Source organism: Gobio gobio (assembly GCF_949357685.1).
Source record: "Gobio gobio genome assembly, chromosome: 17".
Taxonomy (NCBI): Eukaryota; Metazoa; Chordata; class Actinopteri; order Cypriniformes; family Gobionidae; genus Gobio; species Gobio gobio.
The window spans coordinates 53099577-53124279 of NC_137110.1; the positions used below are offsets into that span (position 1 = coordinate 53099577).

Genomic DNA, 24703 nt, shown 5'->3' on the forward strand with positions numbered 1-24703 from the left:
AGGACAGGAAGAGCTAAATAAACTTATCATTGCATCTAAACCAACAACATGTTTATTAGATCCAATACCCACTAAACTACTGAAAGAGTTGTTACCTGTAGTGGAAGAGCCTCTTCTCAATATTATTAACTCGTCTTTATCTTTAGGTCATGTTCCAAGAATATTCAAGTTGGCAGTCATAAAACCTTTCATTAAGAAGCCACAATTAGATCATAATAACCTAGCAAATTACAGACCAATTTCAAATCTTCCATTCCTGTCTAAAATACTAAAAAAAGTTGTGTCCGCTCAATTGTGCTCTTTCTTGCAAGAAAATGATATCCATGAAAAATTTCAATCAGGATTCAGGCCGCATCACAGCACAGAAACCGCGCTCGTTAAAATCACAAATGATTTACTTCTAGCTTCTGACCAAGGCTGTATCTCAATACTAGTTCTACTCGATCTTAGTGCTGCGTTCGATACTATAGATCATAAAATACTCTTAGATCGACTTCAAAATTACACTGGTGTTCAGGGACAGGCATTAAACTGGTTTAGATCGTACTTATCAGACCGCTACCATTTTGTCTGTCTAAATGGGGAAAAATCAAAGATAACGTCAGTAGACTATGGGGTGCCGCAAGGATCCGTGTTAGGCCCTCTGCTATTCTCAATATATATGCTGCCACTTGGTAATATTATAAGAAAACATGGAATTAATTTCCACTGTTATGCTGATGACACTCAATTATATATTTCATCACGACCGGATGAAAACGCTAAATTATCTAAACTGACAGCGTGTGTTGAAGATATTAAACACTGGATGACGTGTAATTTTCTGCTATTAAATTCAGATAAAACGGAGGTATTACTTATTGGTCCAAAAAACTGCCCACAAAACCTCTCGCAATACAACTTTAACTTGGAAGGATGTCCTGTCGCTTTATCCACTACAGTAAGAGACCTGGGTGTTATATTAGACCGCAACTTGTCTTTCGAAAATCATATTTCATATGTTACAAGAACGGCATTTTTCCACCTTAGAAACATTGCTAAGCTACGTAACATGCTATCTATTTCTGATGCAGAAAAATTAGTTCATGCATTCATGACCTCGAGACTAGATTACTGTAATGCTTTATTAGCTGGTTGTCCTGCATCGTCAATAAACAAGCTACAGTTAGTCCAAAACGCAGCTGCTAGAGTTCTTACTAGGTCAAGAAAATATGATCATATAACACCAATTTTATCATCTCTACACTGGTTACCTGTGAAGTTCCGTATCAATTACAAAGTATTGCTACTGACCTATAAGGCCCTAAATGGTTTAGCTCCAGTGTATTTAACGGATCTTCTATCGCCCTACAATCCATCGCGCTCTTTAAGATCACTAAACTCTAGGCTTCTGGTCATTCCTAGGATATCTAAACCCACTAAAGGAGGGAGGGCTTTTTCACATTTAGCTCCTAAACTCTGGAATAGTCTTCCTGATATTGTTCGAGGTTCAGACTCGCTGTCTCAGTTTAAAACTAGATTAAAGACGCATCTCTTTAGCCAAGCATTCACATTATAAATATGTTTTATACTACAGTTAAATCGGATCAAAAGCATTAGTATTCAGAACAGCAGCTATGCTAATTATTTCCCATCTGCTTTTCTGTTGTTATCTCGGGACACTAGTCCCGAGGTAACTAGTTCGTCAGCTCCAGTTTGTATCAGCCTCTCATGGAGACTTCAGATGCCCCGACACCTGTGATGAGACGACTGGACGCCTGTGAAGAGACGACTCAACGCCAGCGTTGTTATGGCCTAAAATAATACATGATTGATTAACTTATTCTAACATTTTTCTTTAACATTCTCTTTCTAACATTTTTCAATGTACATTTATGAAATGCACTTTCTGTAAAGCTGCTTTGAAACGATGTGTATTGTGAAAAGCGCTATACAAATAAATTTGAATTGAATTGAATTGAACTAAAGACTAAAGTTACAAAGTCCATCTCACTACAGCGGCTCTACAATAACTTTATGAAGACGAGAATAGTTTCTGTGGGCAAAAAAACCCTAAATAACGACTTATATAGTGATGACGATTTCAAAACACGGCATCCTGAAGCTTCAGAGCGTTATGAATCAGTGAGTCGATTCAGCGGTTCAGAGCGTTATGAATCAGTGAGTCAAATCATGATTCGGATCGCGTGTCAAACCGCCAAACCGCTGAATCGACGCACTGATTCATAATGCTCTGAACCGCTGAATCGACTCACTGGTTCATAACGCTTCGAAGCTTCATGATGCCGTGTTTTGAAATCGTCATCACTATATAAGTCGTTATTTAGGGTTTTTTTGCGCACAGAAACTATTCTCGTCTTCATAAAGTTATTGTAGAGCCGCTGTAGTGAGATGGACTTTGTAACTTTAGTCTTTAGTGTCTTTTAAGGGTCTTGAGAGTGTAAAGTTGAGCCAATGGAGGCCTTTCAGAGCATCAGATTTACACTAAAATATCTTCATTTGTGTCTGAAGATGAACGGAGGTCTGACGGGTGTCCAACCACATGAGGCTCAGTCATTAATCACACAATTTAAATTTTTGGGTGAACTAACCCTTTAATTCGAGATCAGAACTCGGAGAACTCACTCTCCTGCCCGCGCTCCTTGTTCTTGAGGAGCTGAAGCTTCTGCTCGCGCTGCTGTTTCTCCAGCTCCTGCTCCAGCCGGTGCTGCTCCATCTTCCTCTGATGCTCCAGCAGCTCCTGCTGATGCTTGAGGGCCAGAAGCTCCTGCTGATGCTGAGGAGAGACACAAACGGCTCAGGGACCAGATCTGTCAGGATCAACGCCAGTCACCTCGGGTTAGTCCAGACCCAAATTAACATGCTGGCCCTTACCACTTTTACAGCAGATTATAATTGTATATAAAAAAATGAACGTCGGCTGATAATCATCCCTATACTCGCTATCCCTATTATCCTCCCCCTGCAACTGCCTCATCGACACGGCATCCTCAATAAACCCATCTCTGGCGTGTTGCCTCCGATCATTCGAATATTGCACTTAAATAATTATTTAATCAACATCATCCTCAATAAACCCGTCTCCAGCATGTTGCCCCCGGTCCCTCGAATATTCCGATCTATTATGACCTCTGACCTGTAAAGCTGCCAGAATAATAATAAAAATAATACGCTGTTTGTTAATTGGCCAGAGGAGAACTGCCCCCCCGACTGAGCCTGGTTTCTCCAAGGTTTATTTTCCTCCATTCTGCTCCTGATGGGTTTGGGTTTCCTTGCCACTGTTGCCTCTGGCTTGATGTGCTCAGTTGGGGACACAAAATTTTCAACTAAACATCGAAATAAATCGAATTAATAAACTAAATTAACCATTTAAACTAAATTACTGATCTAATTACTGATCTAAAGCCCACACTGTCACTGTATGATAATTGAAATGAACTGATGACATCAGCGTTTTCTCCAGAATGGTTAGACGGCTGAATAAAATTATGCTGGATTATTTTCCTGTTTAACACTGTAAAGCTGCTTTGAAACAATCTACATTGTTAAAAGCGCTATATAAATAAAGTTGACTTGACTTGACTCGCGGTCCAGACCAACATCTGTGCCCAGCAGCGAATCACCGCTCGGTCTGCAGAAGGGCAGAAACCCGAGGGCCGAGAGCATGACTGTGGGTCACCCAACTCAATGAGTCTACAAAATCTGAGCATCCACAGCGTTCAGCTTTAAATTTAACTGGACTTCGGCACGTTTCCTCTTCTTTGAGGGTGTTTTGTGCTGAGCGGCAGTGGATAACCTCTGTCATCTATGCAAAAAACCTGTAGAAACAGGCGTCTATATCATATTACACACACACACACCGAGCATCACACGAAGAGCCCTCAACGCGTCACATGACATTCGTTAAGCAGCCAGTGACTTCTGAGAACAGAAACTGCAGAAACCGGAGGGGAAGGGTCAGTGATGATGGTCTGGCACGCTGACCCTCATGTGCTCCTGCAGCTGGGCCTCGTGCTGGCGAGTTAGGGTTAGGGTTAGGGTTAGGGTTAGAGTTAGGGTTAGAGTTAGGGTTAGAGTTAGGGTTAGAGTTAGGGTTAGAGTTAGAGTTAGAGTTAGGGTTAGGGTTAGAGTTAGGGTTAGAGTTAGGGTTAGGGTTAGAGTTAGGGTTAGAGTTAGGGTTAGGGTTAGGGTTAGGGTTAGAGTTAGGGTTAGGGTTAGAGTTAGGGTTAGAGTTAGAGTTAGGGTTAGGGTTAGAGTTAGGGTTAGAGTTAGGGTTAGAGTTAGGGTTAGGGTTAGGGTTAGGGTTAGAGTTAGGGTTAGAGTTAGGGTTAGAGTTAGAGTTAGGGTTAGAGTTAGGGTTAGAGTTAGGGTTAGGGTTAGGGTTAGAGTTAGGGTTAGGTGAAGAAAGTCAAAGGAACAGACGGGTGTCCGTACCTGGTTGTGCACTGTCCATGGTTTTACTGGCCACCACTCCCAGATACATCAGAACAAAAACATGAAAATGGACCAAGAAAGCCGACACTCACCAAAAGAAAACCGATATGGGCGTCAAAATATTTAAAGAAAATTGTTGTGAAAAATGCAAGACAGGGCTAGAATGAGCCGGGCTGTCGAGATCAGGGTTCCGTGTAAAACGAGGGGTAGGTTTTAGTGGTGTGTTTTGGTCAGGGGTATAAACTATAATTCTCAGATAACCACAACATCTGTATGGACGAAGGTAAGTATTTTCTTTAGGGTTCTAGCAGCAGCAATATCACCCTGCAGCCCAAGACTGGTTTCCCACTGAAGCTAAGCAGGGCTGAGCCTGGTTAGTACCTGGATGGGAGACCAACTGGGAAAACTAGGCTTCTGCTGGTAGAGGTGTTAGTGAGGCCAGCAGGGGGTGCTCACCCTGTGCTCTGTGTGGGTCCTAACACCCCAGTGATGGGGACACTATACTGTAACAAGCACCGTCCTTCAGATGAGACGTTAAACCGAGGTCCTGACTCTCTGTGGTCATTAAAAATCCCAGAATGTCCTTCGATAAAAGAGTAGGGGTGCAACCCCGGCATCCTGGCCAAATTTGCCCATTGGCCCTCATCCCCATATAGAGATTGGCTTCATCACTTTGTCTCCTCTCCACCAATCAGCTGGTGTGTGGTGGGCGTTCTGGCGCAATATGGCTGCCGTCGCATCATCCAGGTGGTGCTGCACATTGGTGGTGGTTGAGGAGATCCCCCCTTCTATATGTAAAGCGCTTTGAGTGCCTAGAAAAGCACTATATAAATGTAACAAATTATTATTATTATTATTATTACATCATTCCTCTGATGATGGAGACAAGAATAAAATTCTCAAAACAACACAACGTCTGTATGGACGAAGGTAAGTATTTTCTTTAGGCTCTACTACATCATTCCCCATATGATGGAGGCCACTGTGTGTCATTCAGGGTTAGGGTTAGGGGGTCCGGGTTAGGGTTAGGGTTAGGGGGTCAGGGTTAGGGTTAGGGTGAGGGTTAGGTGAGTTAGGGTGAGGTGGTCTGGGGCGCTGACCTTCATGTGCTCCTGCAGCTGGGTTAGGGTTAGGGTGAGGATTAGGTGAGTTAGGGTTAGGGTGAGGTGGTCTGGGTTAGGGTTAGGGTGAGGTGGTCTGGGTTAGGGTTAGGTGGTCTGGGTTAGGGTGAGGGTTAGGTGAGTTAGGGTTAGGGTGAGGTGGTCTGGGTTAGGGTTAGGTGGTCTGGGTTAGGGTGAGGGTTAGGTGAGTTAGGGTTAGGGTGAGGTGGTCTGGGTTAGGGGGTCTGGGCGCTGACCTTCATGTGCTCCTGCAGCTGGGTTAGGGTTAGGGTGAGGCGGTCTGGGTTAGGGTTAGGGTGAGGGTTAGGTGAGTTAGGGTTAGGGGGTCTGGGGCGCTGACCTTCATGTGCTCCTACAGCTGGGTTAGGGTTAGGGTGGGTTAGGGTTAGGGTGAGGCGGTCTGGGTTAGGGTTAGGGTGAGGCGGGTCTGGGTTAGGGTTAGGGTGAGGTAGTCTGGGTTAGGGGGTCTGGTCTCTGACCTTAATGTGCTCCTGCAGCTGGGTTAGGGTTAGGGTAAAGCGGTCTGGGTTAGAGTTAGGGTGAGTTGGTCTGGGTTAGGGGGTCTGGTCGCTGACCTTCATGTGCTCCTGCAGCTGGGTTAGGGTTAGGGTAAAGCGGTCTGGGTTAGGGTTAGGGTGAGGTGGGTTAGGGTGAGGTGGGTTAGGGTAAAGCGGTCTGGGTTAGGGTTAGGGTGAGGTGGGTTAGGGTGAGGTGGTCTGGGTTAGGGTTAGGGTGAGGTGGTCTGGGTTAGGGGGTCTGGGTTAGGGTGAGGCGGTCTGGGTTAGGGGGTCTGGGTTAGGGTGAGGTGGTCTGGGTTAGGGGGTCTGGGTTAGGGTGAGGCGGTCTGGGTTAGGGTTAGGGTGAGGTTTAGGTGAGTTAGGGTTAGGGGGTCTGGGTTAGGGTTAGGTGGGTTAGGGTAAGGTGGGTTAGGGTCAGGGTTAGGGTCAGGGTTAGGTGGTCTGGGCACTGACCTTCATGTGCTCCTGCAGCTGGGTTAGGGTGAGGCGGTCTGGGTTAGGGTTAGGGTAAGGTGGGTTAGGGTTAGGGTGAGGTGGTCTGGGTTAGGGTTAGGGTGAGGTGGGTCAGGGTTAGGGGGTTTGGGCACTGACCTTCATGTGCTCCTGCAGCTGGGTTAGGGTTAGGGTGAGGCGGCCTGGGTTAGGGTTAGGGTGAGGTGGGTTAAGGTTAGGGTGAGGTGGTCTGGGTTAGGGTTAGGTGGGTTAGGGTGAGGTGGTCTGGGCGCTGACCTTCATGTGCTCCTGCAGCTGGGTTAGGGTTAGGGTGAGGCGGCCTGGGTTAGGGTTAGGGTGAGGTGGGTTAGGGTTAGGGTGAGGTGGTCTGGGTTAGGGTTAGGGTGAGGTGGTCTGGGTGAGGGTTAGGTGGGTTAGGGTGAGGTGGTCTGGGCGCTGACCTTCATGTGCTCCTGCAGCTGGGCCTCGTGTTGGCGAGAGAGCTGCTCGTGCTGGCGCTGGAACTCTGCGATGAGGAGCTGGCGCTGGACCTGCTGCTTGTGTTTGAGCGCCAGGAGCTCCTGCTGCAGCTGCTGCTCACGCCGGGCCGAGTCCAGGGCCGGACACGCCTCCACACGCAGGTCCATGGGGATGGCGGCCGGAGGAACCCGCACGGGCAGAGCAGAACTCAACTCCACTGCAGGAAACAAGACAAACACGGTGAGGAGACGAGAGCAGAACCACGGCTCAGACACAAGAGCTCGCAACCCAACCCTCACAACACAACAACACACACAACACCCCAACCCTCACAACACAACAACACACACGACACCCCAACCCTCACAACACAACAACACACATGACACCCCAACTCTCACAACACTAACCCATCACAACACTAACACTCCAGCCACTGGAGCTGAAACAGCTCCTGTTATTTCTTAGAGGCTCTTGGGAAATTAACGGTGTGGCACTTTTCAAGATTTTGCTTTCATGTTCAAATAATGCAGTGCAGAGGCTACGACCTCAGAGCCACATCCAACACACACCACAGCACAACAACACAACACAACACACACGACAGCCTAACAACACAACACACACGACAGCACAACAACACAACACACACGACAGCATAACAACACAACAAACACGACAGCCTAACAACACAACAACACAACAGCCCAACAACACAACAACACAACAGCCCAACAACACAACACACACGACAGCACAACAACACAACACACACGACAGCACAACAACACAACACACACGACAGCCTAACAACACAACAACACGACAGCACAACAACACAACACACACGACAGCCTAACAACACAACAACACAACAGCCCAACAACACAACACACACGACAGCCTAACAACACAACACACACGACAGCCTAACAACACAACAACACAACAGCCCAACAACACAACACACACAACAGCCCAACAACACAACGACACAAGCCAGGTGTGTCCGCGTCAGCCCCATCACCAATGTTGAGATCAATTACAGATTAATATGCTGGCATTTTTTAAACATAAGTTCAATGTAAAACATGTTTATGTAAACAATAAGTGCATTGTATCAAAAGTTTAATGTAATGTCAGTACATGATAGTGAAAGACACTCAATATGAAGTGGGACTGAGAACTAAAATCAACGAACAAATGATCCGGCTCAAGAGAAGCCCATCTGGCAAAAACAAGAGAGAGGAGAGCAATCTGTAGTCATATTATATTGTGCTCCCTCAAGTTTATATGCACTTAAAGTTTTTTTTTGGTTGAATGGATTTTTGATCATTTGATTTAAAATTAAACCGACTTAAACGGATATATGAAATCCATAAAAAAATTACTTTGTTGTTATTCAATCCCAATCGATTGCAGATTGATGAGATGAGATTTTTTTAAATCACTTTACAACTTTTACTTCAATCGAAACTAACCCCATCAGACGCACACACACGCTATTCTTGATTTAAACCCACAAATAAAAGCTCAGAGTGAACCCGTGTCTGAAAGCTCGACTGATAATCGTTATGGTATTGAAGGCATTTACTGGTTTACTGGTATGATTACTTTCCTCTTTTAAAGTAAAATCGGATGCTAAAGATACTAAGACATAATGCGTTAGGCCCTGTACACACTCCAAGGGTTTCTTTGCTAAGATTTCACAATATAATCCGGAATATATTTATATATTTACAAATATTTGGTTGTGCCACCTGAAAAAAATGTTTTTTAACAAATTAAATGTTAACAATTGGAACTTGTTCAAACGCATTGCCACGACTCAAAAACATGGATTATATCAAGTTTGAAAAGATGTTTAAACAATACCTTTTTTGAAGCTTTATATGTCATTGACCCACACACACACACACACACACACACACACACACCCTTATCTAAAGGGTGAGAAACACTGATTTAAACTAAAACATCACTACAGATCAGATCAGCAGCACTGAAACCTCACATATCAAGTGCAATCAAAAGAGCAAATACTGCATGAAAACAGACACACACCAAACACTCATTCATGACACGAGAAGAATAAAGAGTAGTGGCTCCTGTCAGAACGAAGCTGCGCTCACCAGCCCGTCTGTGTGTGTGTGTGTGTGTGTGTGTGTGTGTGGCTCCGGTCTGCCTCCGCTGTAGTCCGTCTCTGACTAACACACTGATCTTCAGCCCATCTGTGTGTGTGTGTGTGTGTGGCTCCGGTCTGCCTCCACTGTAGTCCGTCTCTGACTAACACACACTGATCTTCAGCCCGTCTGTGTGTGTGTGTGTGTGTGTGGCTCCGGTCTGCCTCCGCTGTAGTCCGTCTCTGACTAACACACACTCTTCAGCTCGGCTGATGTCGAGCTGTCTCTGATGACATCACAGGGCCGTCCCAGAGCACACATCACATGCTCTTCTCTCATACGGAGACTGTTGACACTGCGTACACACACACACACATGCACGCACGCACGTTTGAAACAATGTTAAGACGCTAACGACCTAACCGTCCACTTTGAGGTTAAATGTGACACCCCTGTCATCTGCCTCTGTAAGGGTTAGGACCCAGCAGACATCCCACATACACACAACACACACACACACACATGCCACATACACACAACACACAACACACACACACACACACACACACACACACACACACACGCACACACACACTCACACACACGTGGGGTTTTGTTGTTTTATGGGGACTTTCCATAGGCGTAATGGTTTTTATACCGTACATACCGTATATACACACACACACACACAGCCCCTAAACCTACCCATCACACACACACACACTCACACACACAAACACACAGCCCCTGCCCCTAAACCTACCCATCACAGGAGACATTCTGCATTTTTACATTTTCAAAAAACATCACTTAGTCAGATTTATAAGATGTTTCCCTCATGGGGATCAAAAAATGTCCCCACAAGGACGAGGATTTCGGATATTGCCATCTTTTGGGGACATTTTGTCCCCATAACGTAGGGATTACCAGTCCACACCACATACACACACACACACACACATGCCACATACACACAACACACACACACATGCCACATACACACACACACCACAATCAAGAGCCATTGCTAACCAACCCTCAGAAATCAGACACTAAAGACAGACTTTACAGACGAGCACAAAAGGAAATCTCACTGAGCATCTTTTGCTCATTTCAGAGATCGCTGTGATAAAAGATGTGAACTTCACCGCTACGACAGCAGAATTAAAACGCCTCCCCTATGGCGAGCGAGTGAACCGATACTAGCGGCCATGATGAGCGTCAGTAATTCAGTTCCCGGATCGACGAGCTCTCAAGAGCTTCTCAAGCCTCCGACGATCACAGCAGCTCCACTCACTGAGAGTCAGACATTCAGACCATCAGACACCAGGATCTCCATCCTCATCCTCATCCCTCCTGCTGATGGGTTCTCTTCATCCTCATCCTCATCCCTCCTGCTGATGGGTTCTCTTCATCCTCATCCTCATCCCTCCTGCTGATGGGTTCTCTTCATCCTCATCCTCATCCCTCCTGCTGATGGGTTCTCTTCATCCTCTTCCTCCTGATGATGGGTTCTCTTCATCCTCATCCCTCCTGCTGATGGGTTCTCTTCATCCTCATCCTCATCCCTCCTGCTGATGGGTTCTCTTCATCCTCTTCCTCCTGATGATGGGTTCTCTTCATCCTCATCCCTCCTGCTGATGGGTTCTCTTCATCCTCATCTCTCCTGCTGATGGGTTCTCTTCATCCTCTTCCCTCCTGCTGATGGGTTCTCTTCATCCTCTTCCCTCCTGCTGATGGGTTCTCTTCATCCTCTTCCCTCCTGCTGATGGGTTCTCTTCATCCTCTTCCCTCCTGCTGATGGGTTCTCTTCATCCTCTTCCTCCTGCTGATGGGTTCTCTTCATCCTCTTCCCTCCTGCTGATGGGTTCTCTTCATCCTCATCCCTCCTGCTGATGGGTTCTCTTCATCTTCTTCCTCCTGCTGATGGGTTCTCTTCATCCTCTTCCTCCTGCTGATGGGTTCTCTTCATCCTCTTCCCTCCTGCTGATGGGTTCTCTTCATCCTCATCCCTCCTGCTGATGGGTTCTCTTCATCCTCATCCCTCCTGCTGATGGGTTCTCTTCATCCTCATCCCTCCTGCTGATGGGTTCTCTTCATCCTCTTCCTCCTGCTGATGGGTTCTCTTCATCCTCTTCCTCCTGCTGATGGGTTCTCTTCATCCTCTTCCCTCCTGCTGATGGGTTCTCTTCATCCTCATCCCTCCTGCTGATGGGTTCTCTTCATCCTCATCCCTCCTGCTGATGGGTTCTCTTCATCCTCTTCCTCCTGCTGATGGGTTCTCTTCATCCTCTTCCCTCCTGCTGATGGGTTCTCTTCATCCTCTTCCTCCTGCTGATGGGTTCTCTTCATCCTCATCCCTCCTGCTGATGGGTTCTCTTCATCCTCTTCCCTCCTGCTGATGGGTTCTCTTCATCCTCTTCCCTCCTGCTGATGGGTTCTCTTCATCCTCATCCCTCCTGCTGATGGGTTCTCTTCATCCTCATCCCTCCTGCTGATGGGTTCTCTTCATCCTCTTCCTCCTGCTGATGGGTTCTCTTCATCCTCATCCCTCCTGCTGATGGGTTCTCTTCATCCTCTTCCTCCTGCTGATGGGTTCTCTTCATCCTCATCCCTCCTGCTGATGGGTTCTCTCCATCCTCATCCCTCCTGCTGATGGGTTCTCTTCATCCTCATCCCTCCTGCTGATGGGTTCTCTTCATCCTCATCCCTCCTGCTGATGGGTTCTCTCCATCCTCATCCCTCCTGCTGATGGGTTCTCTTCATCCTCATCCCTCCTGCTGATGGGTTCTCTTCATCCTCATCCCTCCTGCTGATGGGTTCTCTCCATCCTCATCCCTCCTGCTGATGGGTTCTCTTCATCCTCTTCCTCCTGCTGATGGGTTCTCTTCATCCTCTTCCCTCCTGCTGATGGGTTCTCTCCATCCTCATCCCTCCTGCTGATGGGTTCTCTTCATCCTCATTCCTCCTGCTGATGGGTTCTCTCCATCCTCATCCCTCCTGCTGATGGGTTCTCTTCATCCTCATTCCTCCTGCTGATGGGTTCTCTCCATCCTCATTCCTCCTGCTGATGGGTTCTCTTCATCCTCATTCCTCCTGCTGATGGGTTCTCTCCATCCTCATTCCTCCTGCTGATGGGTTCTCTCCATCCTCTTCCTCCTGCTGATGGGTTCTCTTCATCCTCTTCCTCCTGCTGATGGGTTCTCTTCATCCTCTTCCCTCCTGCTGATGGGTTCTCTTCATCCTCTTCCTCCTGCTGATGGGTTCTCTTCATCCTCTTCCCTCCTGCTGATGGGTTCTCTTCATCCTCATCCCTCCTGCTGATGGGTTCTCTCCATCCTCATCCCTCCTGCTGATGGGTTCTCTTCATCCTCATCCCTCCTGCTGATGGGTTCTCTCCATCCTCATCCCTCCTGCTGATGGGTTCTCTCCATCCTCATCCCTCCTGCTGATGGGTTCTCTTCATCCTCATCCCTCCTGCTGATGGGTTCTCTCCATCCTCATCCCTCCTGCTGATGGGTTCTCTTCAGCTGTAGACATGAAGCGATGAGCAGGGACGTCACATCCAGCTCAAAACTATTCCCCAGATTCTCCAGGCGATGACACACGGGCCATTTTGAGCAGTTCCAGAGCGATGGCCCTTTCCCACTGAGAATGGGCAACAACTCCTCATGGGACAAAACTGATCTGAAATGAGGATTCCCATGATGCTTAAAGGGTTAGCTCACCCAAAAATGAAAATTCTGTCATTAATTCCTCACCCTCATGTGGTTGGACGCCCGTCAGACCTCAGTTCATCTTCAGACACAAATGAAGATATTTTAGTGTAAAGCTGATGCTGAGAAAGGCTTCAGATTGGCCTCCATTGGCATTCAGTACATTTACACTCACAAGACCCATAAAAGGCACTAAAAACGTCGTTACAAAGTCCATCTCACCACAGTGACTCTACAATAATTTTACAAAGCGACGACAATAGTTTTTGTGCGCAAAAAAAATCAAAATAACACCTTTATCCAGCTTGTTCTTGTCTTCCGTGTGTGTCTCCACGACGCATGCGTGAGAATATGAGCAGATCCGGCGTTCGGACACATGACCCAGAAGAGATTTGTTTACGAGCAGAGGAAGACGCGCGTATCTCAGCTGTTGAATTCTACACTGATCGTGCTTTAGGTCTCGCTGTAGAGCTCAAATGGGGCTAAAGTGGCATTTCATGGATTCCCGAATGCCGGATCTGCTCATATTCTCACGCATGCGTCGTGGAGACACACACGGAAGACAAGAAGAGGTTGAATAAAGTCGTTATTTTGATTTTTTTTTGCGCACAAAAACTATTGTCGTCGCTTCGTAAAATTATTGTAGAGTCACTGTGGTGAGATGGACTTTGTAACTTTAGTTTTTAGTGCCTTTTATGGGTCTTGTGAGTGTAAATGAACTGAATGCCAATGGAGGCCAATCTGAAGCCTTTCTCAGCATCAGCTTTACACTAAAATATCTTCATTTGTGTCTGAAGATGAACGGAGGTCTGACGGGTGTCCAACCACATGAGGGTGAGGAATTAATGACAGAATTTACATTTTTGGGTGAACTAACCCATTAAGCGGACATCATTTAGACCCTTAGACCGGTCACATTGTGAAACAATCTCTCTCAACATCAAACTTGCTCACAATATGTCTGCCAGCTAAAGGCTGAACGCTGCATGTCGTCCGCCTCGTCTCAGACTCTTCTAGTTATGGCTGCCGCTTCATATTCCGGCCCTATTTTAGTCCCAGAATGCCGCAGCGCTGTGGTTTTGATGTGTGCGTTCCCAATGGTTTGGTCTCTGCTCGTTAGGCCTAATGGATGTGTGTGAAATGTCCGATGCCATTTGTGTCAGGAGATCTGTGAAGACTAAACAAGTGGCTAAACTGTTGAGCGAGTCACAACATTAGAATTAATATCTAAAGATACACATGATCATTTCTGCAGATTGTGTTGTTCTGTGTGTTGTGTTGTCCTATCTCACAGAAGAGGCGATCAGGTTTGGACAAGCCCTGTGTTAGTCCTACACAACCCGACTCGCCCACGCCACACAACGCTCAACACACATTTCCAGAGGTGGAAAAACTACACAACTCCATTACTCGAGTGAAAGTAGAAGTACTACTGGTCAAATATTATCAAATATATTACAAGTGAAAGTTGTAAAAAACTATTTTTACTTAAGTAAAAGTACAGAAGTACTTGTTTATAAAAGTACTTAAGTATCAAAAGTAAATTTCCTTTTTTATGTCGATGCATTATTTTATTATTGTTGCATTGTTGTATAAATGCACGCTATAGCCGTCACGGTGGTTTAAGCCAATCAGTGATGCTCAATACGACTAACTTGAACTAATTTAAATACTTTAAGGCAGCTGCTGTCACTTTAAGGCAGAATGCACAAATCCTACACACTGATACACATCTGATATTCCCCCAACTGTTTACGTTCACTTAAGACATAATCAACTTTGTTTACGTGAATACTTTCCAAAAGGAACATTTTTACATTTTGTGTGTATTGGTCTGTTTAAGTGCGAAAAAACACACAAAAGAAAGCTGTAATCAGTCCTCATGCTCTGGCATCTGAGCTCGTTCATCATGCTTTTTCAGATTCATCCATATGTCTATGCTTCTCTTTCTCACAGACATTTACATTTTTGAACATTTTATGAGACATTCATCAAGTGTATGCCAACGAATCTTTTCAGAAAACTGAAACTTACTTTCTAATATGGCCATGGGTGCACACACTGCACAGAGGAACCGTCTTCCTCCATTTTGCTATAAACTGATCAGTGTTCAAAAAATGTTGGGAAATTATGACCCTACAAAAGTGTTTACGTATAGGCTGTCTGCAAAAAAAACAAAAACAAAAAAACACTTTTAAAGAAGAAAAAAAATCATCCACTGACTTGCAAAGCTGCTACAGAACAAGGACCTTGATAGAAATGTAGTGGAGTAAAAAGTACGATATTTGTCTTTCATATGTAGTGAAGTTAAAGTAAAAGTTTCCCTAAAAAATAATACTTCAGTAAAGTACAGACACTCAAAAAGTGTACTCAAGTAAATGTACTTAGCCACTGCACATTTCCAACGCATTACAAACGAAGTGGCACAACAAATTCTTTTGGTCTCTGACGCAGAACAAGAGGATGTTTATTCCTGAATATTCAACCCACCATCATCTCTGACATAACATTCCAGCTGATGATATTAATCACACTAACATCTCCAGAACACGAGCGGCGGATCGAGGGCTAGGCTTCATTCGGAATGGGAATCTACATGAAGATTGAACACAAACACAGGAAGACGCAACACAAAAGAGCCGGTCTGGATGTTATTGTAATGTCCATATCTGTCCATCAGTAATTCAGCGGCTAAATCAAATCTGGGATGAGATGAATATATGAATATACGTCTCTTCCAAACATTCACGCATTAAAAGTGCTGAGAACACCAAACCATCCAACAGATACACACACGTCTGAATGATGGCAACACTGGAGACAGCCCATAATGCAGATGTCCAACACAATGAACTAATGTCAACTCTCACACCTCATGTTGTGATCAGAGTCGCTCCTTTAGAAGAGTCAAGTGTTCGATTCAGGGCTAGAACTGCTTTCGCTTCAGTGACAATTTCCCAAAAATGTCCATAAAACTGGTTTAATTTGACGAGATTCTACCCAATGACAGATGAAAATCTGCCAAAATACTGGTACAGTTCGATTGGACACACAGACTTAGACACCAACAAATAGAAATATGGGAAGCATGTTCCTCCGTTCAGAATTTAAAGTCAGTGTATGTGTCTATTCTAGCGATCTACAACTGTAGGACTGGTTGTATTTGATCATGTGTATAGATCATGGCTGTAGAGGAGGAAGATTCTCCTACCGGTGGGGATGTGGTCGAACGCTGAGGGCTTCAGCCGCTCCACAGTCTGATCCATCTGAGAGTCTGAGACAAAGCACAGAACACGACTCAAGGACAATAGCAGAAATACATATCGCAACCAACACAGAAATCATAAATGTTTCATATTTAAACAGTGGAGAAAAGGGTTCAACCTCTCTCGCATTCAGATATTCACCTTTACCTGAAGACACAGCTCTCGGTTACTGTTAAACTTACACTATTGTTTATTAGAATTGTTTGTAAATAACAGTGTAAACGAGGAGTAAAGCAGTAGTGTGGTAAATAACAGTGTAGACGAGGAGTAAAGCAGTAGTGTGGTAATAACAGTGTAAACGAGGAGTAAAGCAGTAGTGTGGTAAATAACAGTGTAGACGAGGAGTAAAGCAGTAGTGTGGTAAATAACAGTGTAAACGAGGAGTAAAGCAGTAGTGTGGTAAATAACAGTGTAAACGAGGAGTAAAGCAGTAGTGTGGTAAATAACAGTGTAAACGAGGAGTAAAGCAGTAGTGTGGTAAATAACAGTGTAAACGAGGAGTAAAGCAGTAGTGTGGTAAATAACAGTGTAAACGAGGAGTAAAGCAGTAGTGTGGTAAATAACAGTGTAGACGAGGAGTAAAGCAGTAGTGTGGTAAATAACAGTGTAAACGAGGAGTAAAGCAGTAGTGTGGTAAATAACAGTGTAAACGAGGAGTAAAGCGGTAGTGTGGTAAATAACAGTGTAAACGAGGAGTAAAGCAGTAGTGTGGTAAATAACAGTGTAAACGAGGAGTAAAGCAGTAGTGTGGTAAATAACAGTGTAAACGAGGAGTAAAGCAGTAGTGTGGTAAATAACAGTGTAAACGAGGAGTAAAGCAGTAGTGTGGTAAATAACAGTGTAGACGAGGAGTAAAGCAGTAGTGTGGTAAATAACAGTGTAAACGAGGAGTAAAGCAGTAGTGTGGTAAATAACAGTGTAGACGAGGAGTAAAGCAGTAGTGTGGTAAATAACAGTGTAAACGAGGAGTAAAGCAGTAGTGTGGTAAATAACAGTGTAAACGAGGAGTAAAGCAGTAGTGTGGTAAATAACAGTGTAGACGAGGAGTAAAGCGGTAGTGTGGTAAATAACAGTGTAGACGAGGAGTAAAGCAGTAGTGTGGTAAATAACAGTGTAGACGAGGAGTAAAGCAGTAGTGTGGTAAATAACAGTGTAGACGAGGAGTAAAGCAGTAGTGTGGTAAATAACAGTGTAAACGAGGAGTAAAGCAGTAGTGTGGTAAATAACAGTGTAGACGAGGAGTAAAGCAGTAGTGTGGTAAATAACAGTGTAAACGAGGAGTAAAGCAGTAGTGTGGTAAATAACAGTGTAAACGAGTAGTAAAGCAGCAGTGTGGTAAATAACAGTGTAAACGAGGAGTAAAGCAGTAGTGTGGTAAATAACAGTGTAAACGAGGAGTAAAGCAGTAGTGTGGTAAATAACAGTGTAAACGAGTAGTAAAGCAGCAGTGTGGTAAATAACAGTGTAGACGAGGAGTAAAGCAGTAGTGTGGTAAATAACAGTGTAGACGAGGAGTAAAGCAGTAGTGTGGTAAATAACAGTGTAGACGAGGAGTAAAGCAGTAGTGTGGTAAATAACAGTGTAAACGAGGAGTAAAGCAGTAGTGTGGTAAATAACAGTGTAGACGAGGAGTAAAGCAGTAGTGTGGTAAATAACAGTGTAGACGAGGAGTAAAGCAGTAGTGTGGTAAATAACAGTGTAAACGAGGAGTAAAGCAGTAGTGTGGTAAATAACAGTGTAAACGAGTAGTAAAGCAGCAGTGTGGTAAATAACAGTGTAGACGAGGAGTAAAGCAGTAGTGTGGTAAATAACAGTGTAGACGAGGAGTAAAGCAGTAGTGTGGTAAATAACAGTGTAGACGAGGAGTAAAGCAGTAGTGTGGTAAATAACAGTGTAAACGAGGAGTAAAGCAGTAGTGTGGTAAATAACAGTGTAGACGAGGAGTAAAGCAGTAGTGTGGTAAATAACAGTGTAGACGAGGAGTAAAGCAGTAGTGTGGTAAATAACAGTGTAGACGAGGAGTAAAGCAGTAGTGTGGTAAATAACAGTGTAGACGAGGAGTAAAGCAGTAGTGTGGTAAATAACAGTGTAAACGAGGAGTAAAGCAGTAGTGTGGTAAATAACAGTGTAGACGAGGAGTAAAGCAGTAGTGTGGTAAATAACAGTGTAAACGAGGAGTAAAGCAGTAGTGTGGTAAATAACAGTGTAGACGAGGAGTAAAGCAGTAGTGTGGTAAATAACAGTGTAAACGAGGAGTAAAGCAGTAGTGTGGTAAATAACAGTGTAGACGAGGAGTAAAGCAGTAGTGTGGTAAATAACAGTGTAGACGAGTAAAGCAGCAGTGTGGTAAATAACAGTGTAGACGAGGAGTAAAGCAGTAGTGTGGTAAATAACAGTGTAGACGAGGAGTAAAGCGGTAGTGTGGTAAATAACAGTGTAGACGAGGAGTAAAGCGGTAGTGTGGTAAATAACAGTGTAAACGAGGAGTAGAGCAGTAGTGTGGTAAATAACAGTGTAAACGAGGAGTAAACGGTAGTGTGGTAAATAACAGTGTAGACGAGGAGTAAAGCAGTAGTGTGGTAAATAACAGTGTAAACGAGGAGTAAAGCAGTGTGGTAAATAACAGTGTAGACGAGGAGTAGAGCAGTAGTGTGGTAAATAACAGTGTAGACGAGGAGTAAAGCAGTAGTGTGGTAAATAACAGTGTAGACGAGGAGTAAAGCAGTGTGGTAAATAACAGTGTAAACGAGGAGTGGAGCAGTAGTGTGGTAAATAACAGTGTAAATGAGGAGTAAAGCGGTAGTGTGGTAAATAACAGTGTAGACGAGGAGTAAAGCAGTAGTGTGGTAAATAACAGTGTAAACGAGGAGTAAAGCAGTAGTGTGGTAAATAACAGTGTAGACGAGGAGTAAAGCAGTAGTGTGGTAAATAACAGTGTAGACGAGGAGTAAAGCAGTAGTGTGGTAAATAACAGTGTAGACGAGGAGTAAAGCAGTAGTGTGGTAATAACAGTGTAAATGAGGAGTAAAGCGGTAGTGTGGTAAATAACAGTGTAGACGAGGAGTAAAGCAGTAGTGTGGTAAATAACAGTGTAAACGAGGAGTAAAGCAGTAGTGTGGTAAATAACAGTGTAGACGAGGAGTAAAGCAGTAGTGTGGTAAATAACAGTGTAGACGAGGAGTAAAGCAGTAGTGTGGTAAATAACAGTGTAGACGAGTAATGCAGCAGTGTGGTAAATAACAGTGTAAACGAGGAGTAGAGCAGTAGTGTGGTAAATAACAGTGTAAACGAGGAGTAAAGCAGTAGTGTGGTAAATAACAGTGTAGACGAGTAAAGCAGTAGTGTGGTAAATAACAGTGTAGACGAGGAGTAAAGCAGTAGTGTGGTAATAACAGTGTAAATGAGGAGTAAAGCGGTAGTGTGGTAAATAACAGTGTAGACGAGGAGTAAAGCAGTAGTGTGGTAATAACAGTGTAAATGAGGAGTAAAGCGGTAGTGTGGTAAATAACAGTGTAGACGAGGAGTAAAGCAGTAGTGTGGTAAATAACAGTGTAGACGAGGAGTAAAGCGGTAGTGTGGTAAATAACAGTGTAGACGAGGAGTAAAGCAGTAGTGTGGTAAATAACAGTGTAAACGAGGAGTAGAGCAGTAGTGTGGTAAATAACGGTGTAGACGAGGAGTAGAGCAGTAGTGTGGTAAATAACAGTGTAGACGAGGAGTAAAGCAGTAGTGTGGTAAATAACAGTGTAAACCAGGAGTAAAGCAGTAGTGAGGTAAATAACAGTGTAAACGAGGAGTAAAGCGGTAGTGTGGTAAATAACAGTGTAGACGAGGAGTAAAGCGGTAGTGTGGTAAATAACAGTGTAAACGAGGAGTAAAGCAGTAGTGAGGTAAATAACAGTGTAAATGAGGAGTAAAGCGGTAGTGTGGTAAATAACAGTGTAAACGAGGACTAAAGCGGAAGTGTGGTAAATAACAGTGTAAACGAGGAGTAAAGCAGTAGTGTGGTAAATAACAGTGTAAACGAGGAGTAAAGCGGTAGTGTGGTAAATAACAGTGTAAACGAGGACTAAAGCGGAAGTGTGGTAAATAACAGTGTAAACGAGGAGTAAAGCAGTAGTGTGGTAAATAACAGTGTAAACGAGGAGTAAAGCGGTAGTGTGGTAAATAACAGTGTAAACGAGGAGTAAAGCGGCAGTGTGGTAAATAACAGTGTAAACGAGGACTAAAGCGGTAGTGTGGTAAATAACAGTGTAAACGAGTAGAGCAGTAGTGTGGTAAATAACAGTGTAGACGAGGAGTAAAGCGGTAGTGTGGTAAATAACAGTGTAAACGAGGAGTAAAGCAGCAGTGTGGTAAATAACAGTGTAAACGAGGACTAAAGCGGTAGTGTGGTAAATAACAGTGTAAACGAGGAGTAAAGCAGTAGTGTGGTAAATAACAGTGTAAACGAGGAGTAAAGCGGTAGTGTGGTAAATAACAGTGTAAACGAGGAGTAAAGCGGCAGTGTGGTAAATAACAGTGTAAACGAGGACTAAAGCGGTAGTGTGGTAAATAACAGTGTAAACGAGGAGTAAAGCAGCAGTGTGGTAAATAACAGTGTAAACGAGGACTAAAGCGGTAGTGTGGTAAATAACAGTGTAAACGAGGAGTAAAGCAGTAGTGTGGTAAATAACAGTGTAAACGAGGAGTAAAGCGGTAGTGTGGTAAATAACAGTGTAAACGAGGAGTAAAGCAGCAGTGTGGTAAATAACAGTGTAAACGAGGAGTAAAGCAGTAGTGTGGTAAATAACAGTGTAAATGAGGAGTAAAGCGGTAGTGTGGTAATAACACTGTAAACGAGGAGTAAAGCAGCAGTGTGGTTAATAACAGTGTAAACGAGGAGTAAAGCAGTAGTGTGGTAAATAACAGTGTAAACGAGGAGTAAAGCAGTAGTGTGGTAAATAACAGTGTAAACGAGGAGTAAAGCAGCAGTGTGGTAAATAACAGTGTAAACGAGGAGTAAAGCAGTAGTGTGGTTAATAACAGTGTAAACGAGGAGTAAAGCAGTAGTGTGGTTAATAACAGTGTAAACGAGGAGTAAAGCAGTAGTGTGGTTAATAACAGTGTAAACGAGGAGTAAAGCGGTAGTGTGGTAAATAACAGTGTAAACGAGGAGTAAAGCAGTAGTGTGGTAAATAACAGTGTAAACAAGGAGTAAAGCAGTAGTGAGGTAAATAACAGTGTAAACGAGGAGTAAAGCAGTAGTGTGGTTAATAACAGTGTAAACGAGGAGTAAAGCGGTAGTGTGGTAAATAACAGTGTAAACGAGGAGTAAAGCGGTAGTGTGGTAAATAACAGTGTAAACGAGGAGTAAAGCGGTAGTGAGGTAAATAACAGTGTAAACGAGGAGTAAAGCGGTAGTGTGGTAAATAACAGTGTAAACGAGGAGTAAAGCAGTAGTGTGGTAAATAACAGTGTAAACGAGGAGTAAAGCAGTAGTGTGGTAAATAACAGTGTAAATGAGGAGTAAAGCAGCAGTGTGGTAAATAACAGTGTAAACGAGGACTAAAGCGGTAGTGTGGTAAATAACAGTGTAAACGAGGAGTAAAGCAGTAGTGTGGTAAATAACAGTGTAAACGAGGAGTAAAGCGGTAGTGTGGTAAATAACAGTGTAAACGAGGAGTAAAGCGGCAGTGTGGTAAATAACAGTGTAAACGAGGACTAAAGCGGTAGTGTGGTAAATAACAGTGTAAACGAGGAGTAAAGCAGCAGTGTGGTAAATAACAGTGTAAACGAGGACTAAAGCGGTAGTGTGGTAAATAACAGTGTAAACGAGGAGTAAAGCAGTAGTGTGGTAAATAACAGTGTAAACGAGGAGTAAAGCGGTAGTGTGGTAAATAACAGTGTAAACGAGGAGTAAAGCGGCAGTGTGGTAAATAACAGTGTAAACGAGGAGTAAAGCAGTAGTTTGGTAAATAACAGTGTAAATGAGGAGTAAAGCGGTAGTGTGGTAATAACACTGTAAACGAGGAGTAAAGCAGCAGTGTGGTTAATAACAGTGTAAACGAGGAGTAAAGCAGTAGTGTGGTAAATAACAGTGTAAACGAGGAGTAAAGCAGTAGTGTGGTAAATAACAGTGTAAACGAGGAGTAAAGTGGTAATGTGGTAAATAACAGTGTAAACGAGGAGTAAAGCAGTAGTATGGTAAATAACAGTGTAAACGAGGAGTAAAGCAGCAGTGTGGTAAATAACAGTGTAAACGAGGAGTAAAGCAGTAGTGTGGTTAATAACAGTGTAAACGAGGAGTAAAGCAGTAGTGTGGTTAATAACAGTGTAAACGAGGAGTAAAGCAGTAGTGTGGTTAATAACAGTGTAAACGAGGAGTAAAGCGTTAGTGTGGTAAATAACAGTGTAAACGAGGAGTAAAGCAGCAGTGTGGTAAATAACAGTGTAAACGAGGACTAAAGCGGTAGTGTGGTAAATAACAGTGTAAACGAGGAGTAAAGCAGTAGTGTGGTAAATAACAGTGTAAACGAGGAGTAAAGCGGTAGTGTGGTAAATAACAGTGTAAATGAGGAGTAAAGCAGCAGTGTGGTAAATAACAGTGTAAACGAGGAGTAAAGCAGTAGTGTGGTAAATAACAGTGTAAATGAGGAGTAAAGCGGTAGTGTGGTAATAACACTGTAAACGAGGAGTAAAGCAGCAGTGTGGTTAATAACAGTGTAAACGAGGAGTAAAGCAGTAGTGTGGTAAATAACAGTGTAAACGAGGAGTAAAGCAGTAGTGTGGTAAATAACAGTGTAAACGAGGAGTAAAGCAGCAGTGTGGTAAATAACAGTGTAAACGAGGAGTAAAGCAGTAGTGTGGTTAATAACAGTGTAAACGAGGAGTAAAGCAGTAGTGTGGTTAATAACAGTGTAAACGAGGAGTAAAGCAGTAGTGTGGTTAATAACAGTGTAAACGAGGAGTAAAGCGGTAGTGTGGTAAATAACAGTGTAAACGAGGAGTAAAGCAGTAGTGTGGTAAATAACAGTGTAAACAAGGAGTAAAGCAGTAGTGAGGTAAATAACAGTGTAAACGAGGAGTAAAGCAGTAGTGTGGTTAATAACAGTGTAAACGAGGAGTAAAGCGGTAGTGTGGTAAATAACAGTGTAAACGAGGAGTAAAGCGGTAGTGTGGTAAATAACAGTGTAAACGAGGAGTAAAGCGGTAGTGAGGTAAATAACAGTGTAAACGAGGAGTAAAGCGGTAGTGTGGTAAATAACAGTGTAAACGAGGAGTAAAGCAGTAGTGTGGTAAATAACAGTGTAAACGAGGAGTAAAGCAGTAGTGTGGTAAATAACAGTGTAAATGAGGAGTAAAGCAGCAGTGTGGTAAATAACAGTGTAAACGAGGACTAAAGCGGTAGTGTGGTAAATAACAGTGTAAACGAGGAGTAAAGCAGCAGTGTGGTAAATAACAGTGTAAACGAGGACTAAAGCGGTAGTGTGGTAAATAACAGTGTAAACGAGGAGTAAAGCAGTAGTGTGGTAAATAACAGTGTAAACGAGGAGTAAAGCGGTAGTGTGGTAAATAACAGTGTAAACGAGGAGTAAAGCGGCAGTGTGGTAAATAACAGTGTAAACGAGGAGTAAAGCAGTAGTGTGGTAAATAACAGTGTAAATGAGGAGTAAAGCGGTAGTGTGGTAATAACACTGTAAACGAGGAGTAAAGCAGCAGTGTGGTTAATAACAGTGTAAACGAGGAGTAAAGCAGTAGTGTGGTAAATAACAGTGTAAACGAGGAGTAAAGCAGTAGTGTGGTAAATAACAGTGTAAACGAGGAGTAAAGCAGTAGTGTGGTAAATAACAGTGTAAACGAGGAGTAAAGTGGTAATGTGGTAAATAACAGTGTAAACGAGGAGTAAAGCAGTAGTGTGGTAAATAACAGTGTAAACGAGGAGTAAAGCAGCAGTGTGGTAAATAACAGTGTAAACGAGGAGTAAAGCAGTAGTGTGGTTAATAACAGTGTAAACGAGGAGTAAAGCAGTAGTGTGGTTAATAACAGTGTAAACGAGGAGTAAAGCAGTAGTGTGGTTAATAACAGTGTAAACGAGGAGTAAAGCGGTAGTGTGGTAAATAACAGTGTAAACGAGGAGTAAAGCGGTAGTGTGGTAAATAACAGTGTAAACGAGGAGTAAAGCGGTAGTGTGGTAAATAACAGTGTAAATGAGGAGTAAAGCAGTAGTGAGGTAAATAACAGTGTAAACAAGGAGTAAAGCAGTAGTGTGGTAAATAACAGTGTAAACGAGGAGTAAAGCAGTAGTGAGGTAAATAACAGTGTAAACGAGGAGTAAAGCAGTAGTGTGGTAAATAACAGTGTAAACAAGGAGTAAAGCAGTAGTGAGGTAAATAACAGTGTAAACGAGGAGTAAAGCAGTAGTGTGGTAAATAACAGTGTAAACGAGGAGTAAAGCGGTAGTGTGGTAAATAACAGTGTAAACAAGGAGTAAAGCAGTAGTGAGGTAAATAACAGTGTAAACGAGGAGTAAAGCAGTAGTGTGGTAAATAACAGTGTAAACGAGGAGTAAAGCAGTAGTGAGGTAAATAACAGTGTAAACAAGGAGTAAAGCAGTAGTGAGGTAAATAACAG

The 24703-nt window shown here is 43.6% G+C and overlaps 1 protein-coding gene across 3 annotated transcripts in view; it reads right to left on the bottom strand.

Moving 5' to 3' along the window:
• Nucleotides 1-24703, bottom strand: part of LOC307140945 (histone deacetylase 4-like) — a 98510-nt gene that overhangs the window by 43137 nt on the left and 30670 nt on the right. Inside the window, exons 1-4 of one of the 3 annotated variants that reach the window (XM_079840764.1) lie at nt 16232-16345; nt 16036-16098; nt 6967-7202; nt 2626-2776 (exon numbers count right to left, since the gene is read on the bottom strand). In XM_079840764.1, the coding sequence (XP_079696890.1) occupies nt 2626-2776; nt 6967-7202; nt 16036-16090 (442 nt within the window). In that variant the 5' untranslated portion in view covers nt 16091-16098; nt 16232-16345. Of the gene's footprint in view, nt 1-2625; nt 2777-5534; nt 5552-6966; nt 7203-16035; nt 16099-16231; nt 16346-24703 lie in introns of those variants that run through there. The other 2 variants (XM_079840763.1, XM_079840765.1) reach the window with 2 other exon arrangements.